The sequence below is a fragment of the Toxorhynchites rutilus genome, chromosome 2, assembly GCF_029784135.1.
Source record: "Toxorhynchites rutilus septentrionalis strain SRP chromosome 2, ASM2978413v1, whole genome shotgun sequence".
Taxonomy (NCBI): Eukaryota; Metazoa; Arthropoda; class Insecta; order Diptera; family Culicidae; genus Toxorhynchites; species Toxorhynchites rutilus.
The window spans coordinates 165,230,101-165,254,065 of NC_073745.1; the positions used below are offsets into that span (position 1 = coordinate 165,230,101).

Here is a 23,965-nt window from a genome sequence, read left to right on the forward strand (position 1 = left end):
GGGGGCAGCGCTGCAAGCAGGTCGACGCCTTGCACATGTTGGCGAAAAAGTGGCATCAAGTTGTTCGATGAATGCATATGAAAGGTCGATAACTCGATTGCAAGGTGGCAGCATTTGAGGTCGATTGTTGACATTTCATCGACCCGATCTTGGCAGGCAAAACGGAATGTGGGATATGACACGTAGAACAATTAGTGATGAAGAACTCTTTCACACAAATATCACTGCTAGTGATCCCCGATGATCGTTCGATTAATCGATTAATCGAATACTTCCTACAGAAATCGATTACTAATCGAACGAATACTGCACAACCAATAATCGAAGCGAACGAATAATTTACGTCGATTAATCGATCCAAACCCAGAGCAAAAAAACCGTACGGCCGCTACAGTTTTATCCTGAAAAACAATCATTATCTTTGACGCTCTCCTAAACTCTTAAAAGAAGCTCAATGCCGGCGATTCGAAATGAGCTTCGTTTACGAGTTCAGGGGAGCGTAAACGATAATAATTGATTTTCAGGCGGAATGAACACTTTTTTGATACAAGGTGGCTTTCTAACAAATGAGAAATATTAGTCTAACTAATTATTTCTCTCAGTGTGACGATTTATTGATTAATCGATTATTTGGAGCGATTAATCGCATCGAATATCAAACTGCTGAAAAGTATTCGATTAGTGGATGAACGATCAATTTCAAAAATCGGGGATCACTAATCGCCGCTAAAGTCATCCAATCAATTCATTCATTTGTTGCACACAGCTCGCAATGATTGTGTGAGACAAGAGGCTGAATAGGGCAAAGCACATTCTCTCTTCTACGTGCTGTGCGAGATCTCAGAAGGCCTAACTAAATGTTACTTTGAGCAGTTACACGAGAAAGTCTCGCGAGCATTAATGCACGAGCATCTCTTCGTGTACCCAACACATGTGCATCGTTCGCATCGAAACGCGACGAGGCATTCCTGAACACATCACAAAATTTAACGTAAGAGAAGAGAAAGAGCCAATCCCAAGCTCATGTGCTAAAGCCTGGTCTCATCGCTTGCACATAGAAGGGCTGTGAGGAAGAGAAAATCGATACTCGTCTTTCGGAATTTCAGCGCGCACAGGAAGTCTGCTCGCTCAGCTGCCTTCTACCTCGCTCATTTGTTGCAGACAGCTCCCAATGACTTTGTGAGATGCGTGGCTGGATAACACAAAGCACACTCTCTCTTTTACATGCTGTACGAGATTTCGGAAAGTCTAGTCGTGGGGGTCACTATTTTAGGGGAAAACATAGCACCGTAGAAAACTTTAACGACCCCAAATAGAGTTAAACCACAACCGTGGTCCTGATCAGTTCAAGACCGACGCTATTATAATTATAATTATAATTTTGTTATTTTATATGGACAGACTCTTGCCGAATTGACATTTTATCAATCATTAATAAATATCTAACAGCGGTGTTTATTTTCTTTTTTATTTTTATATTCTACAACATGATTAATGTATAGTTTATGCTTAATTATCATAGTTTATACAAAGGTTTTACCATCAGATCTGTTGTTCAACTTAGCACTACTTAGATGGCCATTAACTAAAGTATTTGTACTTTTGTCGTCTGGCAAACTAACGTTCCTGGATTTTAACAAAAATCGATCAATGGATTCGATTACAGCTTGTTCATCTATACTTCGGTTGCTGTATGTATTTTCTAAATTCAGTTTGTTTTGCAGATATACTGTGTCATGTATAGCATTGCCTAAGCTAGAAGCAGGATCAAAATTCTCATCCGGTTCGGGTGGTTCTAGATTCACCGTGGATTCTGCAGCATTACGTAAATCTAAAAAATGATTATACTGTTCGTTTTCCAAAGGTTTTTCCTTTTCTAGGATATCATTGAAGGAATCATCTTGAATTGAAGCAGTCTCCTCAACCTTAAGACTATTGCTGTCATTCTGCTTTGTGAGGAGCGAGGATGACGATACTAGGGCCGGTTCTGATATATCTGAAATCCTTTCATCTTCGTCATTAGGTCTGCTCAGGGAAATGCAAGTTTTCTCATCAAATGTGAATGTAGATTCTTGAGAAAAATCCACTTTTGTTTGTTCGACTGGTGAATTAAGTGGCGAATCGCGTGATCGTTGCGGCAATAATTCAAGGCTTTTTGTCCCATGTACACTTTCAGTTATACTTGCAGTATCATTTGTTATTTCGTACAGCGGTGATTGGTGAACATTGTCGACAGTTTCTCGATCACGATTAGTTGGAGTGTGTGATTGTGACGGTATACGAGGTGATAGAATCTCATCCAGCACATCTTCAAAATTGAATAGGGTATCATTGGAAGCCATCAAGGTTTTTTTAACACCCATCGCTGTGAGTGATTCCATACACCCAGTGCTACAAACATACGTCGATGTATCAAAAATATTTGTTATAGCGAATAAATTACCTAGTGCTTTCTACATAGTTGGAAGATTCCTTGTGACAAGAAATTTTATTGTTGCAAGATTCATCTTCGCTTTCCTCCATTATGGGCGACAGTGTTCGCTTATAATTGATTAATATTTCGTTATCCTTCGCCACAGACGTTAACGGTGCACTCATAGCCTCATCCAAAGTACCATACTGGATTCCATAACGATTCGGACTACTATCGCTTCTGAAAAATTAAGTATATAGTACATTCCTATCTATTCATGAATTTATACAGAAGTCTGTTGAAAAATTAAAAGTGTTGAAAACGAACACAATTTTGCGACATTTTTTTTTCAATACCACCGAAAACGAGAAGCATTTTTCCTTAATTCCCTTAATTAAAATAGGAAACCGATTACTCGCGGTTGACTCGAGTTTAAAAATGTGACATATGTTCTTCAGGGAAAGGATGGGATATAAGGACATTGTAACAATAATCACACTCAATTCTTGGACCTATTCTTGTATCTATTATGTATTTACATTTCAACTTATTGTATTGTTAGTAGCAGGGCCCGAAATCTTCGAAGGTGAAAAATGGAGACCGACTCTACTCTCAGTAGCTTCGCTTCGACTAGAACTGCTTCGGCAGTCGCCTACAACAAAAAATGACTTGACTAGCGTTGACTAGCGAGGATGACTGGTGAACTAGTACGGTCAGTGGTTATTTTAACTGACTTGACTAATGAATACAAATTTGCCTCTTCATTCAAATGACTTCAATCCACATTTATACTCCCCTTGAAACGAAATTTATACTCGCGTACGCAATCTTATTTTTACGTCCATATAATGAGGAACAAAAACATGATTTCTGATGCAAAGAAGAAGTTACCCATTAATGGACGGTTATTGTCTACCCATCGTCAACTCAAACCACATTTAGACATTTATCAAGTATGCTATAAAGGTCCTCGCGTTAGTATTAGAAAAATGCGTGCAAAATAGAGAAAGAGAAAGAGAGGAACGAACTCGTTTTGGGGGAAGTCACATCAAAATGCAATGAAAAAAAAATTGATGCCAAATGTCTTAAAATTGCATGAAAAGTCGAAATCTAGTGCCATCTCGAATTTTTTTTTGTCAAAAATCGACACTCTGGGATTTAGTTTTTTTCGGAATACGAGACGAAACGTATGGTTTTGGGTACCGATAAAAATAGCTATCTCGATTTTTCATTCGGAGCTTACTGCGAAATGTTGATTTGCACGATAATATACCCTATGCAAAATATTAGCTCATTCGAACTTTATTTATTAGTGTCGCAGACGTTAAATTTTGAGTTTTTTTTTTAAAAAACGAAAAATCACCGAAAATCGGGGTTTTAAAAAAAAAAGTTGGTGCCAAATGTCTTACTCTTTACTCGATTCACTGTTCTCCCGAAAAAAAAAATGGAAAAAAAAGTTTGTTTTTTTGGCACTTAGTCGTTTTTCGTGTTAGTCGTGTTAGTGTTAAATTATGAAATTATCAATCTGTAATGTCGTGAACACCCGTGGTCAGGTAATTTGAAAGCCATGAGCATAACAAAAAATGGGGAAGCCCATGTAGAAGACTCTACTTACTGCTGAATCTCCGAAGGAAAAATTCAAAGTTTTCTCGCCAAGCATGTTATATAACATGTTATTCAACAGAGGTGGTAGACTCCGAGAGTGTAGTTTACAGTCTTCAGAAAACATACGCTTCTCTTGGTACGATGCGCACCGAACTCAGAAACAAGTGAACCCAAAATCAACACGGCGCAGATTGCAGATACCAAACATCTCTTCTCACTTGTGTGATGCAAGCCTCATTCTATACACACGCACATATAAAATTCTAGCGCCCGTTTTGTCTTCGCTCGTTCTAAGCAAAGCATAAAAACAACAGCGCATCCCCATACGCACAGCCTCAACAGAGAAAGCAAAACAGACAAACAAGATTCGAGCGCGGTTTAAAATTGGGTACATACACCGGTGTAAGGATACGGTGCAGAAAGGATGTTCGAACTTTAAAGTGAACGGTGTTGACAACAAAACATTTCAACTTTGTTTCGGTGCGAGTTGATTCGTCCGGGCGCAGGTGTGCGCAAGGAGTAAGAGTTCAACTGGGTGCAAAACAAAAAGTTGCACATCAGCACCGCGTTGCTTTCCGAAGACTGCTTATCACAATAAAACAATATTATATGTGGCATCTGAAATCAAATCAAATTTATCATGAATGTTCTTTGCGTTATGGAACCAACAATATAAGAAGTGTGATTTTCTCAATTAATTCGTCAATTACGTGTGTTTTCTGTATAAGCAAACTTAACAGACCTATGTGTTCACTATTACAGACATATTCTGAGAAATATCCAGTACGTACCTATTCTAACTCGAAAGGGCTTCGTATGCTTTGAAAGTCATTCTATAATCCCCTTTTCCGGCCTTGGGAATAAATGATTATTATTGGGAATAATAATAATAATAAAATCTGGGATTCTTGAAAATCGGATGCAAATTCCCCATTTAATTTTTTGAACTACCAAGTCTATTTGTACGACCCTTTGGAAGGGATTTATGAAGTCTTGTATAGTAAACATTTTACGTATTGTAGAGAAATATCAGCTAAATGGGTCGTAACCTTTCTGAGGTAAAGGTTTCGTCAACGAGGTACCAACTTCAAAGGACACAACTACCAGCCCATTTATAAACTATATTTTCAGTCCCATAATTTTTCAAACAAATCTTATAACATACTCTAAACACTCCACAAGCAGTGTTGCCACACGTACAGATTTATCTGGAAAGGTACAGATTTTTTCGTTGTTTTTGGTACAGATCCTGTCAGATTCTGAACAAAGCTACTTAAGGTACATGATGACTTTTACAACGTTAAAGGCATTTACAATGCAATAATTGATCAGATTCATAAGAACGGAATTCCTTACAAGGATCGTCTGAAAGGATTCGCGTCGGACGGTGCGACCTCGATGATAGGGGTTTCGAATACCGTAATGCGCTTGATAAAAATCGATTGCCCAGATCTAGCAGTCATGAAATGTACATGTAATTCGCTGTTTTTGTGTTTTAGTTATGCATGTGAGAAAATCCTTGACTACCCTGAGCATTTATTGAGGGACATATATATATATACACACATATATACAGTAATCGTTCGCTAACTGATCCTGGTTTAACTGGTCTGCTTTTTAACTGGGCAAACGTTAACTGATCCTTGGACCAGTTAAAAAGCAGCCATATTCAAATGGAAAATTTGCTGTGAGGGGCATTCGAATGTAATTTGAAATGTTATGAAAACTGACATTATCTCCAACATTGATGAGATAACAGAAAAATAATTTCCTCAAATTATATTTCATACCTGTTGTGGCACTCAATGCGAAATTTTCATTGGAATCCTTTTGTTTATTCAATTTAATGATCAACGCGAATCAAACAATTCATTGAAGTTCCTCTCGATTTTTTTGGCCTTTAACATGCCGGACCAGTTGAAACGCGAATATCGATAATTTGTCTTCCCTTTTTGGCCAGTTAGTGAATGTTTACTGTATATCCAATAACCCAAAAAGGATTAACGATTTTTTCCAATATGACAAGCATTAACGTTGTGTTAGAGGTGTTTTCAGGGTTCTAGGGTGGGAATATACAAGATCTGGAGAATTAATTCCGCACCCTAAAGGTAAAATTACTCCGTAATGAAATCGCAGTACTAAAATAAGCTTTGAAATCGGCTCAGCAACGATACGATGAACGTTATTTTGTGATCGAAAGATTTGATTAAACACCGTGGCGACAGCTCGAAAATTTTAGTAAATATGCATTTTAGAGTCAGAAAAACTATGTAAAAACATCATCAAACACACGGATGACTTGCAAATGTAAGTTTGGTATTTGTAGTAAATAAATGAGATTTTTCTCTACAACGAATATTTTCGACTGTATAAGTTTTAGGAAGAAAAAGATTTTTAACTTCTCTGGTACAAATGAACATGTGGAAACACTGTCCACAAGAGATTCGAACTTTTGACTAAATCTCAATCTCAAATAGCATAATAAATCCCATGTTTTTTACCCTCCAGGTCGGATTCCTCTAAAAACCTTCTGATTGTATGAACTGGAACGTTATGCTGTATGAGTAAATATCAGATTCCACCAAATTATTGGAATATGAAACAATCTAAATATTAACTTACTCTTCAAAATTTTCGGATGTTTCTTTGGCACCCTGCAATACCATAGAACGTTAATATATTAAGTTACTGATTTTAAACTGTAATAAGACCTGTGCATGTGGTAACACTTCCGCTAACTGCTTCCTCAGTAAATCGTATGTTGAATCGAGATTCTCCTGATCGGTATCAACGTCGAAAGTATCATTGCCTTCACAAACGGACTGGGTATGAAGGAACCAACCCTCATCATACGTACGATTAGTGAAGTAAGCAGTTTCTCCTTGACCGTGCACGTCTTCACAAGACATTGACACTGATGAACTGGTCGACAGCCATTTATCCCAATCGGCAGTCAATGGACACGCCAATTCAATGGGCGTATTCATTGGAGTAGCAGCTTGCTTATCCGACACAGCGTCTTCTGTGGCGTCATTGATCATTATTTCCGGTAGGCTATCTCCAATATCTTGTTGTTCGAAATCGAATGTAGCCCCAAGAGCGTGCGTCACTTTAGATGTCTTCATAGTGACTGTGTTGTTTAATGGATATACTTGTTCGAGATCTCCATCTAATTCTTTTGTAACAGCAGAAAAATCCATATGTGTTTCATCAATACTGCTACCACCATTGTCTCGTACACATTCTAGATGCACGGTATCCTCAATCGTTTCATCTAACTCAGCAAAAACTGACCTCATACAATTGGTCTCATTTACATCACAGAACAGAGATTGTTTAATTATTCCGTACTCTCTACTTGCTAGGTTATTTGTTTGTCTTACTATGAAAGGTGTACTGCTTTTCATTACGATATCAGTATTAAAATCACCGAGATCATCTTCTAATAAAATGTTGTTTTTCAACTTCAAGTTTTCATTTTCCAATATCTCTTTATAACGGCTTTGGCATAATAACAGAACTTCGTCTACCATTTTAGTAGCTTCTACACGTACAGCTTCACGCAAAATATCCGGAGTCCCTTCTTCATTAACACAAATCTGGTCGATTCGGTCATCGAAAAACCAATTATTATCGTTACAGGACTCGTCTCGTTCTCCATTATTATTTTCATTGAATTCTTCCAGATGAGTTTCACGATATTTCAGAACATCACGCTCATCTTCATATTCATTAAATTGATCTTCTCCGTCAATAGCGTGATCTAGAGCGCGTAAGGCTTCCTCAATGCTATTAGTTTCGGTAATGGATGTATTTTCGTCCAAACTATCCATTGGAGTTTCGTCCACGTGCGCTCCGGTTTCCTTCATCGTGCCCATGGCAGATATGGGTTCATCGTAAAAACTCGTCTTATCACTAATGCTAATTGTAACATCATCTAACCGTGTTGGTTGTTGCAGTATATCGTCCTGACTCAATTCATCTACTTCTCCAATACCAATTTCAATTTGATTCGAGAGACGATCCATCAACGGTTTCACATCTCCAAAATCAGTGGAATTTTTCAAAGAAGCTGTTTCTGGTTCTATGGAGCAGCTTGTTTTTGTACCAGGTAACGGCGATGTCGAGCTCAACGAATCTCTGCTAGATAAAGCTATGTAAGAATTGGAGTCATTATCGCCGAATTCGGTAGGTATTTGCCGACTAGTAATAATTGAGTTCTCTGTTCTAATGTGGTGCACCACTTCACTGTTCGGAACAGCCTCATGCTGATATTGCAACAAATGATAGTTGACGATGCCATCAAGTTCGTGAGAAGATAAAGACTCGTTTCGAATTGTTTGCTCCAACAGGTTGTCAGTTGATAACTGGAACAGAGTAAAATTCAGTTAAAAAGGAAAACTCCAATTCGATGTAAATTCATACGTTAGTAGGGCTACTCGAAATGATTGTACCCGACCTTCTCGTTTCTACCAAATTGAGCGATTTCAAGATAGGATACTCCGTATTTTTTACTTCCTCTATCTGTCCATCATTTTCAAACTTCTACAAAAAATGATTATTTACTACTTTACGAATAATAATATGATAAGTATAGAAACCTTGAATTGTCCTTTCTTCTTCCTCTTGCAGAAAACACAGATGCCAATCATTGCACTTACTCCAATACATGACAAAACTCCTAGTAAGGCAACATTCCACTCGCCTATGGGAAGAATAAATATTTCAGGAGAAGAATAAAAATAGAGATTAGAATACAATATAATACAGATCAGAGTTTTTTTTCAATATATACAGATATTAGGGTTCTGTTCAAATGAAATACCCAAAACTGAGCATCATAAAATTTAATCTAAGATATACATATCGAATGATCCAAGACCACCTACCACTACCTATATTGTATTCAATTGCTAATGTTCTAAATTCAAGTTATCTATTCACTCACTCTATCTAAACCGCTTGATTAACTCATTAACGACCAAGCTGTAAAAATTATTTTTTTAACGAAATCCATTGGTGTAAATTTGATTATTGGCGTTATAGAAACCCCAATTTTCAAGAATTGTGTTTTCCGTTCTTCAGCGCCAAACAAAAACGTTGACCAAAACCTATATTTTTCATCCTGTAACATCCAATTTAATGTTTTTTTCCTACATCACAATGTTTGTTTTTTTATCAAAGTAATACTTAAAATAAGTTTATATATTTTTGCATTTTATTAGATTTTGTTTTTTGTTATGTTATGTACTTTCCGTACATAGTTGTTTTAACCCAAATTTTTGGCCCAATAAAATTATACAAAATTGAATGAAATCCATAGTAAGTGGTAGTTTGAGCTTGAGCTTGAGCTTGAGCTTGGGTAGACTGTACACTTCGTAGTTGCTCTCCGTGATTGACCTGAACCAACCAAATTGCACAAAGTACACACAGAATGACGCTTAGGACTAGCAAATCATTCTCGTAGTGCAATTTTCGACGCCGGCCACGTCCTTACAGTCACCAGGGGAAGGGAAGGAATGTTAGTATTGAAATCCATAGCAAGTGGTAGCTAGGAACTAAGCTATCATTTGATGCCAAAAACTTACCATATGGTTACATGAAAAATTATCAAATTATCAAAGTTCTTGTTCGATTTTTCGAACGCTTGGTATAAAATGGGTTAATGACTGATCGGTTGATCTGTCATTAATAACGCATATAAACCTCAGATGAAACGAATTCCTAGTACAGTAAGTTACATTTGATGCGACATTTAGCCAATTGTACAGACCTGTAAAACGACACGTTTAATTGGACATTTTTACATATAATTGGACATTTTTGTAAGTACATTGACGTCTCGATTATATCTCTGGGCGTTTTAATCACGTCTCGTTTATATCACTCTCGATTTTATCACTGAAAATGTTTCTTTTATATCACAGAAGAGATAATATGAAAATTTCAATTCGTCGTTGAATTATTGAACAAAAAATGCCGTATTCACGTAGCTTACGAAAAGTTTACTTAATTTGGGATTTGTATCGAATATTGTGCATTTCTTTTGAAAGCCTTTCGTACTTTTTTCATAAGCTCAGAATCAACAACTCTGGATGATTCTGAGCAATTTTCTCTTTGATTGTTTGGAATGAGATGTACGGCTTGTGCCGTTTCACAAATTTGAACCGTGAAAGTATTACAGTATTTTATTTCGTCAGTTGTTAAAGCTCCATTGGACTGTAGCCGGTGATACATTTTTGTGACAGCTTTTGCGAATGGAAGTTTGTATTTATTCCTTTGTAACGACAAATAAGCGAGATAAAAAATCCTCCGGGACGTGAATCCAATCGATGGTATGTTTAAAAAATGTTAACGATAACCAACTTGAATAACACTCATCACGAATAACACACGAAGTATCCACTTCCATGTAAAGACTTACGTGCCCAGAGCACCAGAAAGTTTGGATTTCCAGCTAACATAACATTTTAAACATTTTAGTACTTAAAGAAACTAAAAAATGATTCACTCGCAAACTAAGAAATTTGTACGTAATTTTGGAACATTCGCGTCGTTCTAGTATAGTAGTGGCTTAATTTAAAAAAGAGTTTCAGCTTTCGTAAGCTTGAAATATTGTTTGTGGCGGAAAGTTTTCAACCGATTATCGGGTAATGGGTAGGTTCAACCAGGTATATAATCTCGATAATTGCGATAATTACTTTTCAAAATATTAAAAGATTGCATTAACTCATTCGGAGAAGAAAAACTGTTGCAGAAATCATTACTGATGTAGCCGAATAAATTTCATATCGTGTTCCTATTTTACTGATACTCTTAAACTGCTATGATAATAATTGATCGAATAATCTTCGATATTTCAAAGATTTATCACTTCCAGCGTACCGCCGAGCTTCTGCTGTTGCTGGGTGAACCGGTAACTATTTTGTGAATAGTTGCAAAATCAGTTTGTTTTGAGGAAGATGAAGAAGCAAGTGAATATATACAAATATCAACTGGAAATAACAACTCTGAAATATATGATAGTATAACATCAGCAAAAGACATCTCACAAAGAATGACAGTAAATAATTCGTGTTCAAAGATTGAACGCGCAGAACAAATCACGTTTATAGTATACGAGTATTTTTAAGAAATATACGAGAAATTTCTATGAGAAAAGCTTTACAACAATAATCTCGATATGTTATGTTGCATTGTGTAATAATATGTTCTATTACAGCTCATGCGATAAATAATTTAATGAACGTTTTTCTGTATACTTTGCAGGTCAAAGGGAAAAAAGTGTTTAAATTATACATATTTGAGATAAAACACAGATTTGTTTCATTACAAAAACAACCTGTTTCGAATATATCACGATTCCATTATATCACGCGAATTTTTTTTTTAATTTTGCTGTTATAAATATAGTCGGGTGAAAGCTGTCGGCATAATTTTTTGAGTTCATTGGTTTGCTTGTTGTATTCCTGATGTTTTGCATTGGGAAACATTTCGACAACGTTTCAAAATATGCAATTCGCCAACGTTCGAGAAAGAACTCAAAGGTGTTGGAAAATCAATGAACAATTTAGGGAAAATAACATTATTATACATATATAGTTTCTCATGTAGAATCGAATGTAAATTCGATTTTTTTCCTTTTTTCAAAATTTGCTGGTTTTGGTCGATTTGGCAAGGAATCGCTTTAGAATGATTTTCCGCCGTAGTTTCACCTCGTAATTGACAAAAAACGACGAATTAGTGCAATGTATCGAATCAGGGAAGGAGCCAAAGAGTGTGAGTTTCGACCTCTATCAGGTTGATGTGCGTCCTTATTGATCCATTAAGAGTTTCTGCCCAACAACTGACAGCATTTCAAATGTTATCAGAGTCTCTACATGATGCCTAAATGCCTAATTTTAAGCAAGTTTCCAACCTGATCGAACGGTGAATACAGAAACACCCAGAATTTATACTCAAGGTTCCAGAAAGGTTGACGTTGCAACGTTTGTTATCCAAAGATGGAGTCGATCCGGAATCACAAAACCAGTTGTATCTCGAGAAATTCTTTTCAGAAAAAAAGTATTATCATCAAAACTATAAGTTATCCCCGACTATTAGAGGCGAATGAACTGCAAAGTTTAAAGCCTCTTAAAAACAAAGAAGAAGAAGAAGATGTAATCCATGGTCGACTCAATTCGAAGTGACGATTTCTCCAAAATTTGTTCCAAATAAACATTGATTCAGAAATACTCTCATCAAAACAATATGAATATTATTCATTTCCATATAAAACTCGAAAACATAACAATTTTGAAAAAAATAATTGATTTTGAATATCCCTTTATGTTTACTAATGCCCTTCGCGATGAATGTATACCACGATTCCGGACCTCAATATTTTTCCTCATCTGTATAGAATGCTGGATAGCACATAATAACAAACAAATTTCAAATGTCAAAAAAAAAATTGCTGGCCAAAACCAAAAAGTTTTATTCAAACATTAAAAGGTGCGTTGCGTGATCTGAATGGAATGTTCAATTTTCTGAAAAGTTTATGCTGGCATTGCTCTCATTGCTGTTTCAAGATACATAATGCATCCTGCGATACAAATTCCATAAACAATTTGAGCCCAAAACAGATAGCACTATATATATATATATATATATATATATATATATATATATATATATATATATATATATATATATATATATATATATATATATATATATATATATATATATATATATATATATATATATATATATATATATATATATATATATATATATATATATACATTAATATATTGCGATAATGGCTGAAGTAACCATAATTGTTTGATAGCCACCTAGGTTCCAGGAAACTAGAGATGTGCCATCCGCCCATGAGCTGTTCCGAAGAATCGACTCTTTGAAGTGAGTTGACACGGAACAGCTCGCAAAAAAATCAAACAGCTCCTCAGCTCACTTTGATAATGATGCAGGAGAGAAAAGAGCTGTACAATTGCAGAGAGTGTGTGAGCTGTAAGATTCAAATGAAGTGACCGCCTCTCGCTCTCCATGTTATGACATCAGTTGAGTTTCATTTATTCCTTGTCTTTTCAATTGTTATGTTCGCGTTGACGTCATTGAGCTTTGTTTACCAATTTAGGGGGCGCCAAAAATAATAATTGGCTCTCAGGCAGAATGAACACGTTTTTAAAATTCAAATTATTAATGAAAATTAACTTCTGTGTATCAAATGAGTATTCTATTTCAATGAAAAACACTTTGTTTGCAGGCGGTGCAAAAATCTCATAAGATTTTTTTTTTTTGAAGAAAACTTTCTATTGTAATGTAAAGCCTCAGTAAAAATGTCGGAAATGTTGTACTCGCCGAGTCTGTTGTACGTGTTTCAAGTAATTAATAATATGGTGTGAAAAATTTCATTTGAATTTTAACATTTTCAAACTGGCTTCGTGGCTATCGAGTTTGGGACCCAAATTGAAAGTCGGCACTGACAACTGAGCTGAAGAGCTGTTCATCATGATGAGCTGATTTGCACACCTCTAATCGTTACCTATTTCCATAAATCCTTAAACCAATCCTCAAATCTCTTATTTGCAACCTAACTGAGCTCATATGAACAGAAATTTGTTTCTTCTATGTGATAAAAGACGAATGAACTCTCAGAGTTTAAAGTCTCTCTAATTCAATACCTTCCTTCCTTCCCTTCTTCTATAATCAAAATAAATTCAATGATGCTAAACTGAACCCAAATTTGAAGTGATTTAGCAAACACATACCAAAAGCTCGTTTGTGGACAGGAATAGCATTGGACTGCCCGAAAAGCAGCGTAAAAGATGAAATTTGGAATAGTAAACTATCCATTTTCAGCTTAATGTAGCATTTGTATCTTCGTCACCAGAGCTCCATCCACTCTTTGTAATATTCCACTTTCACATCTCTATACAGCTGGCTGAGAAAATCCTGACGAACAGATGTTTCTAAGAATAACCAATAAAAAGATATAAGCAACACTATGTCAAAAATTTAGCCATGTAATCGTACTACCAGAAGATAACAAAATCCGAGGCGTCGAATTGCAAACAATAATTTTCACATGTAGTTTCGCCGAACACTTAAAAATTTAGTAGACGAGGCAGTCGTTTACGCTACTGATGAAGTTATCAGTGGGATTTCATAAGTTGTCAATAAAATGCGCAGGTAGCCACAACGCAAGACGAATATATTGACGGGTGGGATAATAAATGTGTGATGTATGAGGTATGTATAGATTGTAAGGAAGAATTATTGTGTATTAAAATCACCAGAAGCATATGGAAATTTGCGTTTCTTTTTCGATAGCTTCTATCGTGCATCTTGGAAGTACAGTGCAAACATTAATAAGGCAGATTGCTGCATTGCTGTATACCAGAACGTGGCGAAAAATGTGTCGGCTTATAAGATCGTAGACAGGAATGAATACCCAGCATACATTAAATCGTATAATTTTGCACGTGCCAAGTTTTACAAGAAATCCGAATAAATCATAATCGCATATAATATCAATCATAGTATGTATCGTGTATATTTGAAATCGCATAAAATGTAAAAACTCGATTTTATATACCATTATCAAATTAAGTCACAATTCGGTATAATAAACATCAATTTTGTGATGTACACTGTCGTAAAATATATTTAATCCGCATCATGTGCGTATATTACGCTGATGCAGTTTGTGTGTCATATAAGCGTATAATTTAAATCGATTTAGTACTGTAGTAAATCGTATTGCATGCTGAAGAAAATCATGAAACAGTAAATCATATTAGATCCTAATAAAGAACATATTACATCATATTGAAATGTCAATGAAATTCTGATGCACTCGAAAGTTTTAACCGCTGTTGAATCAAATTTCAGATAGTCGCGCGAGATAGCTGGTGGATGATAATCCAGACGACCGGAGTTCGAACCCACATCGGAGCAGTTTTCACCAAACATCAATCTGTGCCATTTTAAACATTCATATTCCACTCCCAACACAAGTCAATCAAACAATTATTATTTCTACAAACATAAATACTCATATATAAAAATGGCGATTCGTGAGGCTATAATAAACATTTCACGAAAATTTTTGCGCCATTTGTTTTTTTTTTCTATGTCTGTAATAAATCGTATATGAGTATGGCAAAAGTCGTAATTGGTGCTTTGACAATTCATGAATATATTCATATTAGATCGCAATTCAATTTCAACATAATCGCTATTATAGCCGGTCAAAGTTGCATATTCATCCAAACAAATTCGGTAGGCATATGCCATGTATGTATATGGCCTCCACTTTTGCATGCATATGCCAGTTAGGCGCATTATATGCCAACCAAATTTTAGGGCATATGATGTTATATATACGCTTGTTATGCGATTTAATGTTTGCTGGGTAGAGCAAGCTCTAGAATACGCGTGACCACAGCGCAAGACAGAACGGAAATCGAACCCGATCGCCGGCATGTTAATGTGGGATGCCAACCACTCGGAACACCTTGTCATTATCTATTGACGAATTTACGCAAAGCTGAATTAGCTCATGCGACATCTACACTAGAGCTCAGAACCACAAAAGTGAGGGTGTTTGTTTATTTTACGCACTGAAAAGCAAGATTCGGTGGTGATTATTCATTTTATTTCAATTTAGATTCATTTCAGCCATTGAATGTCGTCAGTATATGGTAAGAAAGTTAAGGCTTTGTATATTTAAGATGGTTTCAACACGCGATTTGACCAAAGTCATAGATAATCTTCGAAAATTTTAAGTTTGATAATGCATACCGGTTATTGATACTATGGATAATTGCGATGAAATCGATATCATATTAAATTGGCTGATATCATTGGTTATGTAGGGGCCGATACGAGAAGGATTTGCAGTATTTTTAGCGCAAAACACCCTATTCATCGCTAACTTAGTTGAAAAAAATTAAAGTTACAATACTTATATCAAGCCATTCCTCGTAATACACATAGCACATTGTAAAATTATGATTTTCTAACCTTTTCAGCGTGGAAAGAATACATGAAACCGGGAAATTTGAAGATAAATTCTGATTTTTCTAGAAAATTTGAACGAATTTCATACCAAAAAAACAAAACATCCTCATTTTACTCGCTGCGCCATCTGGTTGTAAATCCAACGTAAATTCGTCAATTGGCGATCTAACGTACAAATCTACACCTAGGCGGCGCTGCGGTGAAAGTGATGATGGTTTCAAATTTTGCCATATGAGCTTATGGAAGGTATGTAGTTCTTTCCATAAATTACAATTATAATCATAAAAGATTATTTGATTGCGATGAGTATTTAAGAAATTTAATTCTGCGCATTTTTATATATAACATGTTATTTTCTTATATCTTTCAGTAGTGAAAATTGTATAAATATTGACAATGGTTGAATCAAAGACGGAAATTCGAGAGCACCATCAAAAACAAGTAGAAAAATGCATGGTTCTTGCATGTGAGAACTACCTTGGAAAGTCCGGAAGTAAAACATACGTGATTTGCTTTTCAATTTTAGGTTACCTTATCATCATTTTCTTAGTTCAAAAACAGAATCCAGATGTCTCACCGATCGTTTACGTTTTGCGTTAGATCGCCAATCGCAGATCATCTTTTGGGTAATTATTATCGACAGTTCAAGATTCAGATTATGATGTGTTGAGCAAATGGTGAAAATGCATATGCATACAGTTGCAAATGTATACAGGTTGTATTCAGATAAATTCGACATAAATCGGTTCAGTAGAACTTGAGATATCGTGTACGCCAGTTTTTGAAAAAAACTAGTTTGGGGAAAAAAGTGTTTGAAGTTAATTGTTATGGCCGTACTAGATTAGATACCGCATCACCAAAATGGCTATAACAAAACGAACCAAGCGCCATTTTTAACAAAATTGAGTTACTTACACCATTGGATGCAGAGAATAATAATATATCGACTGTAAAATGACCATGTTATTCAGACAATTGACAACAGCTCCAAACGAAAAAGTTTTTTTTATCTGTATTATAGTGACTTTCAACTCATTTGGCTGGTTCGTCACTTTACCTTCCATTTTTGGAAGAATGTCGGGAGTGAGAATTGAACTCGTGACCTTTAGCGTGAGAGGCATGGATGTTACCACTACGCCAGATCGCCTCCACAAACGAAAAATTCTGTGTAGCAGACTGAAAAAAATCGAAATTGCATTCAACCAAAGCGAACCATTAACCCACAATATGGCATCGGAAGATAGTGATCGTTTTCTCCAAGAAGGCAGATCCAAATCTTAACAGATTTTTCTATTTCGGAAAACTCCTGGAATCAGATGTCGTCGGGATCTGGTAAGTCAGACAGCCCAAAGGCTGCCATGAAGTGTAGAAGTGCTGATCTGCATTTTTCAAAATTGTGTTCAACCACAACGAACCAAGTGTAATGCATTCCTTAATCAATTTGTTTTCATTTATTGGGATATTATTTTGTAAATAACAGCAAAAGTCAGTCAATATATATACCATTAATGAAATTAGTCAAGAGCCGTTGCAATATACTAATGTGTTGTGTAATGATATTATGTTAATAAATAGAATGTACTTGGTTCGCTCTGGCTACAAAGAGAACGTTTTGCGTGTCAAGCAGAGACATAATTTTTTTTATGTTTCTAAAGGTTCTGAATCAGAAATTGACAAAGATATGTGCCTCCAGCATGAAAAGTAGTATTATGTTTGACATCCTGTTTGTAGCATGTGAGCGGTACAATGATAGATTTGATCCGACACAGTCCCAAACTTCAAATTGAAATATCTCAAAATAATGTTTTGGACGCTTGGTTCGTTTTGACAGAACCCCGACCATATGTCAAAGGGAAACAAGTTGCAAAATTTCGAGTTATTGATTGCATTAGGTAAAGCATTGCGTGAGCCACATGCCACATTTATCAGATTTGGAGAATCACGGGTGCAGCAAGAATAATGTATCGAAATTGTTATGTATGATCAACCAAAACCCTTTATAGCACCAAACTTCAATTTCAAAATAGTCGAAATGTCACATGGTTCGGTCTGACGTAACATTGGCCATAAAGCATTATTTCGTGTCTCGGACACAACCTTCCTGTAACTTTTAATAGAAAAAATAGAAAAAAAAGTAAAGAAATGATATTTTCGTAAAATGCGAAAAGTGAGGGCGGCAAGTAGTAACCTTATTTTTATTCATTGCGGAACATTATCGGTCACAGGATCCCGATGTCCCATCAACCCCTTCGCGTACAACATCGAGTCTCACTCGTGGCGTACTTGCATACCATAGGGCGCTAGAACACTCTGCAGAGTAGTGAAATCCCTTGATGTGTGATGAATTAAATAATAATAAGGGGTTAATGTTGAAGAATCTTCTTTTCCTCATTAGTCAAAGTATACAGGCATGTGGCATGAACAACCTCAGTGTGGCCAGAACAACCGGCTTGAAGAGTCACGTTAAAATGGATGCATTGGTAACATTCTTATCACGCTATTTAAGTTACAAAAATGTTCTGTTGTTGCCGCTCAAACTCGTGGACATGGTCAGTTCCTGATACCGTCCACCATATGATAATCTGCACCGCGAGTGACGCATTACAACGAAGTAACTCACTTTATTCTGGAGGTCATCTTACTTTTTAGCTTCTATTTTACAACCGAGTCGATACAAAGATGACAAGACTGCAAACCTCATCTAATTACAATTACGGACAATCACCTTCGAGAACACTATGGCTTGAGCTATCTCACGTCCACGATAGATACAATACGGTCAACGTAAATAGACAGTGACCAGGTATGCCAGAAGGGTACTCACGTAAGTGTTAGTAAATAGTGTGCAAAATTATTAAGATTTGTATGGATTTTTTTGATGATTCGTAAATTAATGGAAAACGGATGGATATTTTCTTCTAAAAAATCTCACATTTGGTGTAAACATATATGTTTTACATAATTTTATGTATTTTATAGATATAAACTATATGGTTCATGGTAATATGGTAGAATGTACACAGCATTCACAACAAGATTTTTTTCATTTTTTTAGATGCTGGATCTGCTGGTTTATTAGCGGGTTTCTGCAGACGTTTGATGGACATTTTCTTAGCCTTCTCCTCTTTAATTTGTCTGTTGAGAGTGTTGATTCGTATATACGTGCGCAGCCGTATGAAATATTCGATCAGTTCAGCCGGCATATCGGAGCATTCATGTCTCAATGCACCGCTTATTTTTGCAACTATTCCTTTTTCTTTAGAAATATTGTCCTTATGATACCTTCTGAAAAATTTCTCGAATAATCTTGCTTGTTCCATCCATTCCGTTGACGGTTGCATCAATCCGCCCAACGATAAGTGAGACACATAACTGTTTGGATAAGCATAATCGTAATCCAGCAAAGGGTGAGTGGATAAGTGAAAATAACGCTCTCGAATTTTGTATGTGAGGTTATGAACATCGTTTTCTTGTTCATCAGGTGCTTCAGAAACAGCTGTGTTTCCAGCGGAGCCTGTCGGTTTATGTTCTTTCAATACATCCAACACTAGATATTTTTCTCCGGAGTATTTGTTTTTCGTAGATTGACCTGATGATATAGACTGTAAACTTTTACCAAGTATAATCAATCTCAATCGATATAAAAACTGCAATGGAGACGGATGATCATTTCCTCCACCTCTCGTTCTTATCATCGAAAAAAGGTTCTCGAGAGCATCTTGATTTAACTTTGCGGTGATAATGTAGTTGATTCTAAACCTTTCCTTCATATCGTCAAATAATTTTTGTAGCGAAAATGTGGACATCAAAATAGCCTTTTGAAAGAGCTGTAATGCAGATAAATTATTAAAGCTACGAAAACAACGCCAAATTTAATATTTACCTGCATACACGATTTATCGATCGGGAGAACGGTACTCATAAGCTCCACAATTGAATCCAAAGCTTCATCATGCTCACTACGACACAATCCGTATGGTCTTTTCAATACCTGACTCTCATTTGGACTATGTGAATTCATAACATCCCACCAATTATTCACGATAAGAATGAAATTCGCTAGTCGTTTTGCTTCTGTTGTACCAATCCTGCGCTGCAGCGCCATGGCACACTTTCGAGATAGAAGCTTGGCAGCCCAGGCAACATTCTGGCGTTGACTTTTCTGACACATCAAGTATTCTTCCCTATTAAAAAAAAGTGTCGGATATTTCAACAGCATTTCTGGCCACTAAGTTCCATAGAAGATGGTGTTTAACGATGTTTCCATCAGACAGCAAAAATCTCGTATCGATAAGGCGATTACGTATCAATTTTAGAACATGGGGGGCGTCCGCAAACAGATATAACTTTCGCTTGGTTTGTGGATGAATAAGGAATGTTTTTTTGTTCTTCAAATCGACGTCTGACCAAATACCAACGTTGTCTCCACCACAGTCTGATACGGCAACTACTACCTCGAACCCAGCTTCGTAAGCCTTAGTGACAGCCTCCATGAACAATAACTTTGTCATCGAAACGTTAAAGGACGCATAAAACGGTTGTTTCCAATTTCCGAAAAGGCCCCTGAGCATCATGACCTGCAGGAACAAAAATAATTGATATGCTTCCAAGTTCAGCACTGACAAAAATGTTCTGTTTATTTGAAATTGAATAATGGAATAAATTACCTGCACTTTAGTATGACAACCCAACACATCATCGTGCTTCTTGTCGTACTTGTACACTTCACTGACCGACATCTCATCGTAAAGCAGCACACATACTTTTTCAAATTCGGACATGTTTTGGGATCTGGCTTTGAGCATCATTAATACTTCTTCCAAAAATCCTTTTCGCATATCTATTCTAGATGCGTACTGTCGGAGGCAACTTGATCCAGGAAGTGGCATACCAAGATTTTTAGTGAGATAATCGTATCCAGACAAACCGAAGGATCGCAAAGAAAATCCTTTTGATAACTCCTCAGTATTCCAATTAACTCGCTGTTTTACGCCTAGCAGCAAATCTGACTGATTTCTGGTGAGCTTGGAGGATAATTTTTCGCGAGCTTTGTCAATGACATATTTTTTATTAACTTCTCTCTGATCGCGGAGATTTTTTCTAAGTTGGTCACTCGTCTCTTTTCTTCCATGAGCTGTTGGGGCAATATCGATATTGTATCATCCTTCTTCCGAAGCTGCTCCTCTAAATTTTGGATCCGCACTTCCATATTACAGTGGGGAACATTAGTATCGGTTGATGAACTTGAATCATTCATACTTGATGTAAATTGTTTGCTAAGAGCATCAATTTGTTCGCAAGATCGGTTTCGTTATTGTTGCCTTGTAACAGATGGATTTCTAATACTCGGAACAGCTGAAACAAAACTGAATTGATATAATTGTGATTATGATTATTGTAAATATTTACCACCAGTCTTGAGCCGCTTTCGCCCATTCGATGATAACGGAAGAACGGAATCTGCAAAATCAGATTCTTGGAAGTGCTTGGAACAAACGCACATATTGCTGGTATTAACTTTTAAATCCTGTCCCAGAAACTTGAGCCAGCGCTTCTTTATTTTTCCATTTGTTGGGAATCGATGGAATGAGATTGATTTCCATGAGTTTGACTCGGTTTTTTTCTTTCTCGGATGCTTGCTGTTACACTTCGGAACATAACACTTCGACATTTTTGTGAGGTTTAATTCACGCACTTTCTGAAAACAACCCGATGATGATAGATCACTTTTCAGTTTGTTTTGTCTCCGAGTTCACTTTCGCGTGAAAAAATAGACGAGAAAACGCGTTTAAATAAGGAAAATTTACAAATTTGTTTGAGATTCCGAACAAAACACCGCAATTCTGCATGCTATTGTATCTGTGTGAGTAATTTTCGTGTATGATACAAAAAATCTGGTTCACCTGTAGTATATGTCAAACCACGTTGCAATACGGTAGCGCAACTTATGAAAAAGGCCTTTCAGCCATCTTGGAATTTGTATGTAAACAATCTGCGATATTTTGCAATATTTTTTTTTGCTTTCTGTGTGTGAAATTGTTTTGGGGGCAATAAGCGTAAAGCGGACCTTACACCAGGGGATAGTAACTTCAAGCAAAAAAAAATAGACGAGAAAACGCGTTTAAATAAGGAAAATTTACAAATTTGTTTGAGATTCCGAACAAAACACCGCAATTCTGCATGCTATTGTATCTGTGTGAGTAATTTTCGTGTATGATACAAAAAATCTGGTTCACCTGTAGTATATGTCAAACCACGTTGCAATACGGTAGCGCAACTTATGAAAAAGGCCTTTCAGCCATCTTGGAATTTGTATGTAAACAATCTGCGATATTTTGCAATATTTTTTTTTGCTTTCTGTGTGTGAAATTGTTTTGGGGGCAATAAGCGTAAAGCGGACCTTACACCAGGGGATAGTAACTTCAAGCAAAAAAGTGGGACCGATTCGAGATTGCTTTTATGTAAACAGTGAACTTTTTTTACACTCTAAAAATTGCTCCGACTTGCACTGACAACTGAATGATATTGTCAATTTGTGCGAGGTGCCTCAAAACAGCTGGGAATAAATATTGTTGTTATACAGTAAGTTACATTTAATGCGACGTTTATATTATTGGACAGACCTGTAATGTTACACGTTTAATTGGACATTTTTGTAAATATCGAGTTCGGGGCCCAAAATATGGCGCCACATTAAAGTTGCCACCAGACGTAGACACTGTACCACTCACATCGCCAATGTTCAATTACAGACCAAAATCGCCTCCAAAGCGACACTGATTGGTGCCTCGGCATGTCGTATTAAATTTTAATTACTGTATTATATTGTTATTTATGTTCGCATCATAGGCAACGCACACATTTATTTTCCACTTGCAACAGTCCTCACGATGATTGGATGGATGAATATACGACCTATACATGCATCTAGTACGACTATTGTCATGCGTATATACAATTTACTACAGACAATCAAAAAACGAATGGCGGAAAACGTTCTTGATAATTATAATAATTGTTATAGATTTTTGTAAATACATGTATGTTTGGAATATTACTTTAAAAATTATTTTTAGTCCGAATATTTCCGGTTTCAAGAAAAGTGAAAGTTAAAGTTGTTTTTTTTATTTTTAACTTTTAAGAACGAAAGATTATCTGTTTGCCGGTCTTTTGCGTTCTGATAAACATAGTGACAAAAATAAATTAGTTCCACTTCGTCATTCAATTGCACTTAACTCAAAACTGTAAACATGAGATTATGAACTTGACAATCCAAGTTGCCAAGTATGCCAACCCAGCAAACATTAAATCGTATATAGAGCATCGAATATCTGATATTTTGGGTGGTATATGATGCGCCCAAAGAGCATGTACAGTAAGTTACATCTAATCCTCGACATACCGAGGCACTACTCAGTGTCGCATTAGAGGTGATTGGCCTGTAATCGGACATTCACGATGATAGTGGTACAATGTCGACATCTGGTAGCAACGTTCAATCTGGGGCCATACTTTGGGTACCAAACTCGATGTTTACAAAATATCCAATTAGAGATGAGAATGTCTAATTATTTGTGTCCCACTACTGTACATGCAAGGTTATTAGGCAATACCTAATAACATAATAAGTCTGTTGTCATACGAATATACGATTCATCACTGCCATAAAAAAATGGCGGAAAATATTAAAGTAAAATGTTCGGCCTGGGGAATCACCATTTTTGTATGTATATAGAACCTTTATAAACATTTATGTTTGTACAAAAAGGAATTAATCAATTGACTTTTAGGGATATAAATGTTTGATATGAGTGGTGTCGACGGTTGTAAAAATGCTCCGATGGGATTTGAACTCCGGTTGTTTGGATTATCAAGCCGCAGCTATCTCGTATGGCTATCTGAAATATGATTTTAGGGCAA

The 23,965-nt window shown here is 36.2% G+C and overlaps 1 protein-coding gene across 2 annotated transcripts; it reads right to left on the reverse strand.

Moving 5' to 3' along the window:
* Positions 1-1,431: 1,431 nt before the first annotated feature.
* On the reverse strand, positions 1,432-14,196 carry LOC129770805 (uncharacterized). Of its 2 annotated transcripts, XM_055773895.1 has the most exons (8): positions 14,060-14,196; positions 13,792-13,992; positions 8,620-8,723; positions 8,444-8,563; positions 6,730-8,385; positions 6,641-6,672; positions 2,444-2,653; positions 1,432-2,391 (listed from the first exon to the last, which is right to left on the reverse strand). In XM_055773895.1, exons 2-8 carry the CDS (start codon positions 13,874-13,876, stop codon positions 1,524-1,526), a joined length of 3,075 nt encoding a protein of 1,024 aa, XP_055629870.1. In that variant the 5' UTR covers positions 13,877-13,992; positions 14,060-14,196; the 3' UTR covers positions 1,432-1,523. The 2 variants fall into 2 exon arrangements, with proteins under 2 accessions (XP_055629870.1, XP_055629871.1); XM_055773896.1 differs by lacking the exon at positions 8,444-8,563.
* Between the last annotated feature and the right edge of the window lie 9,769 nt (positions 14,197-23,965).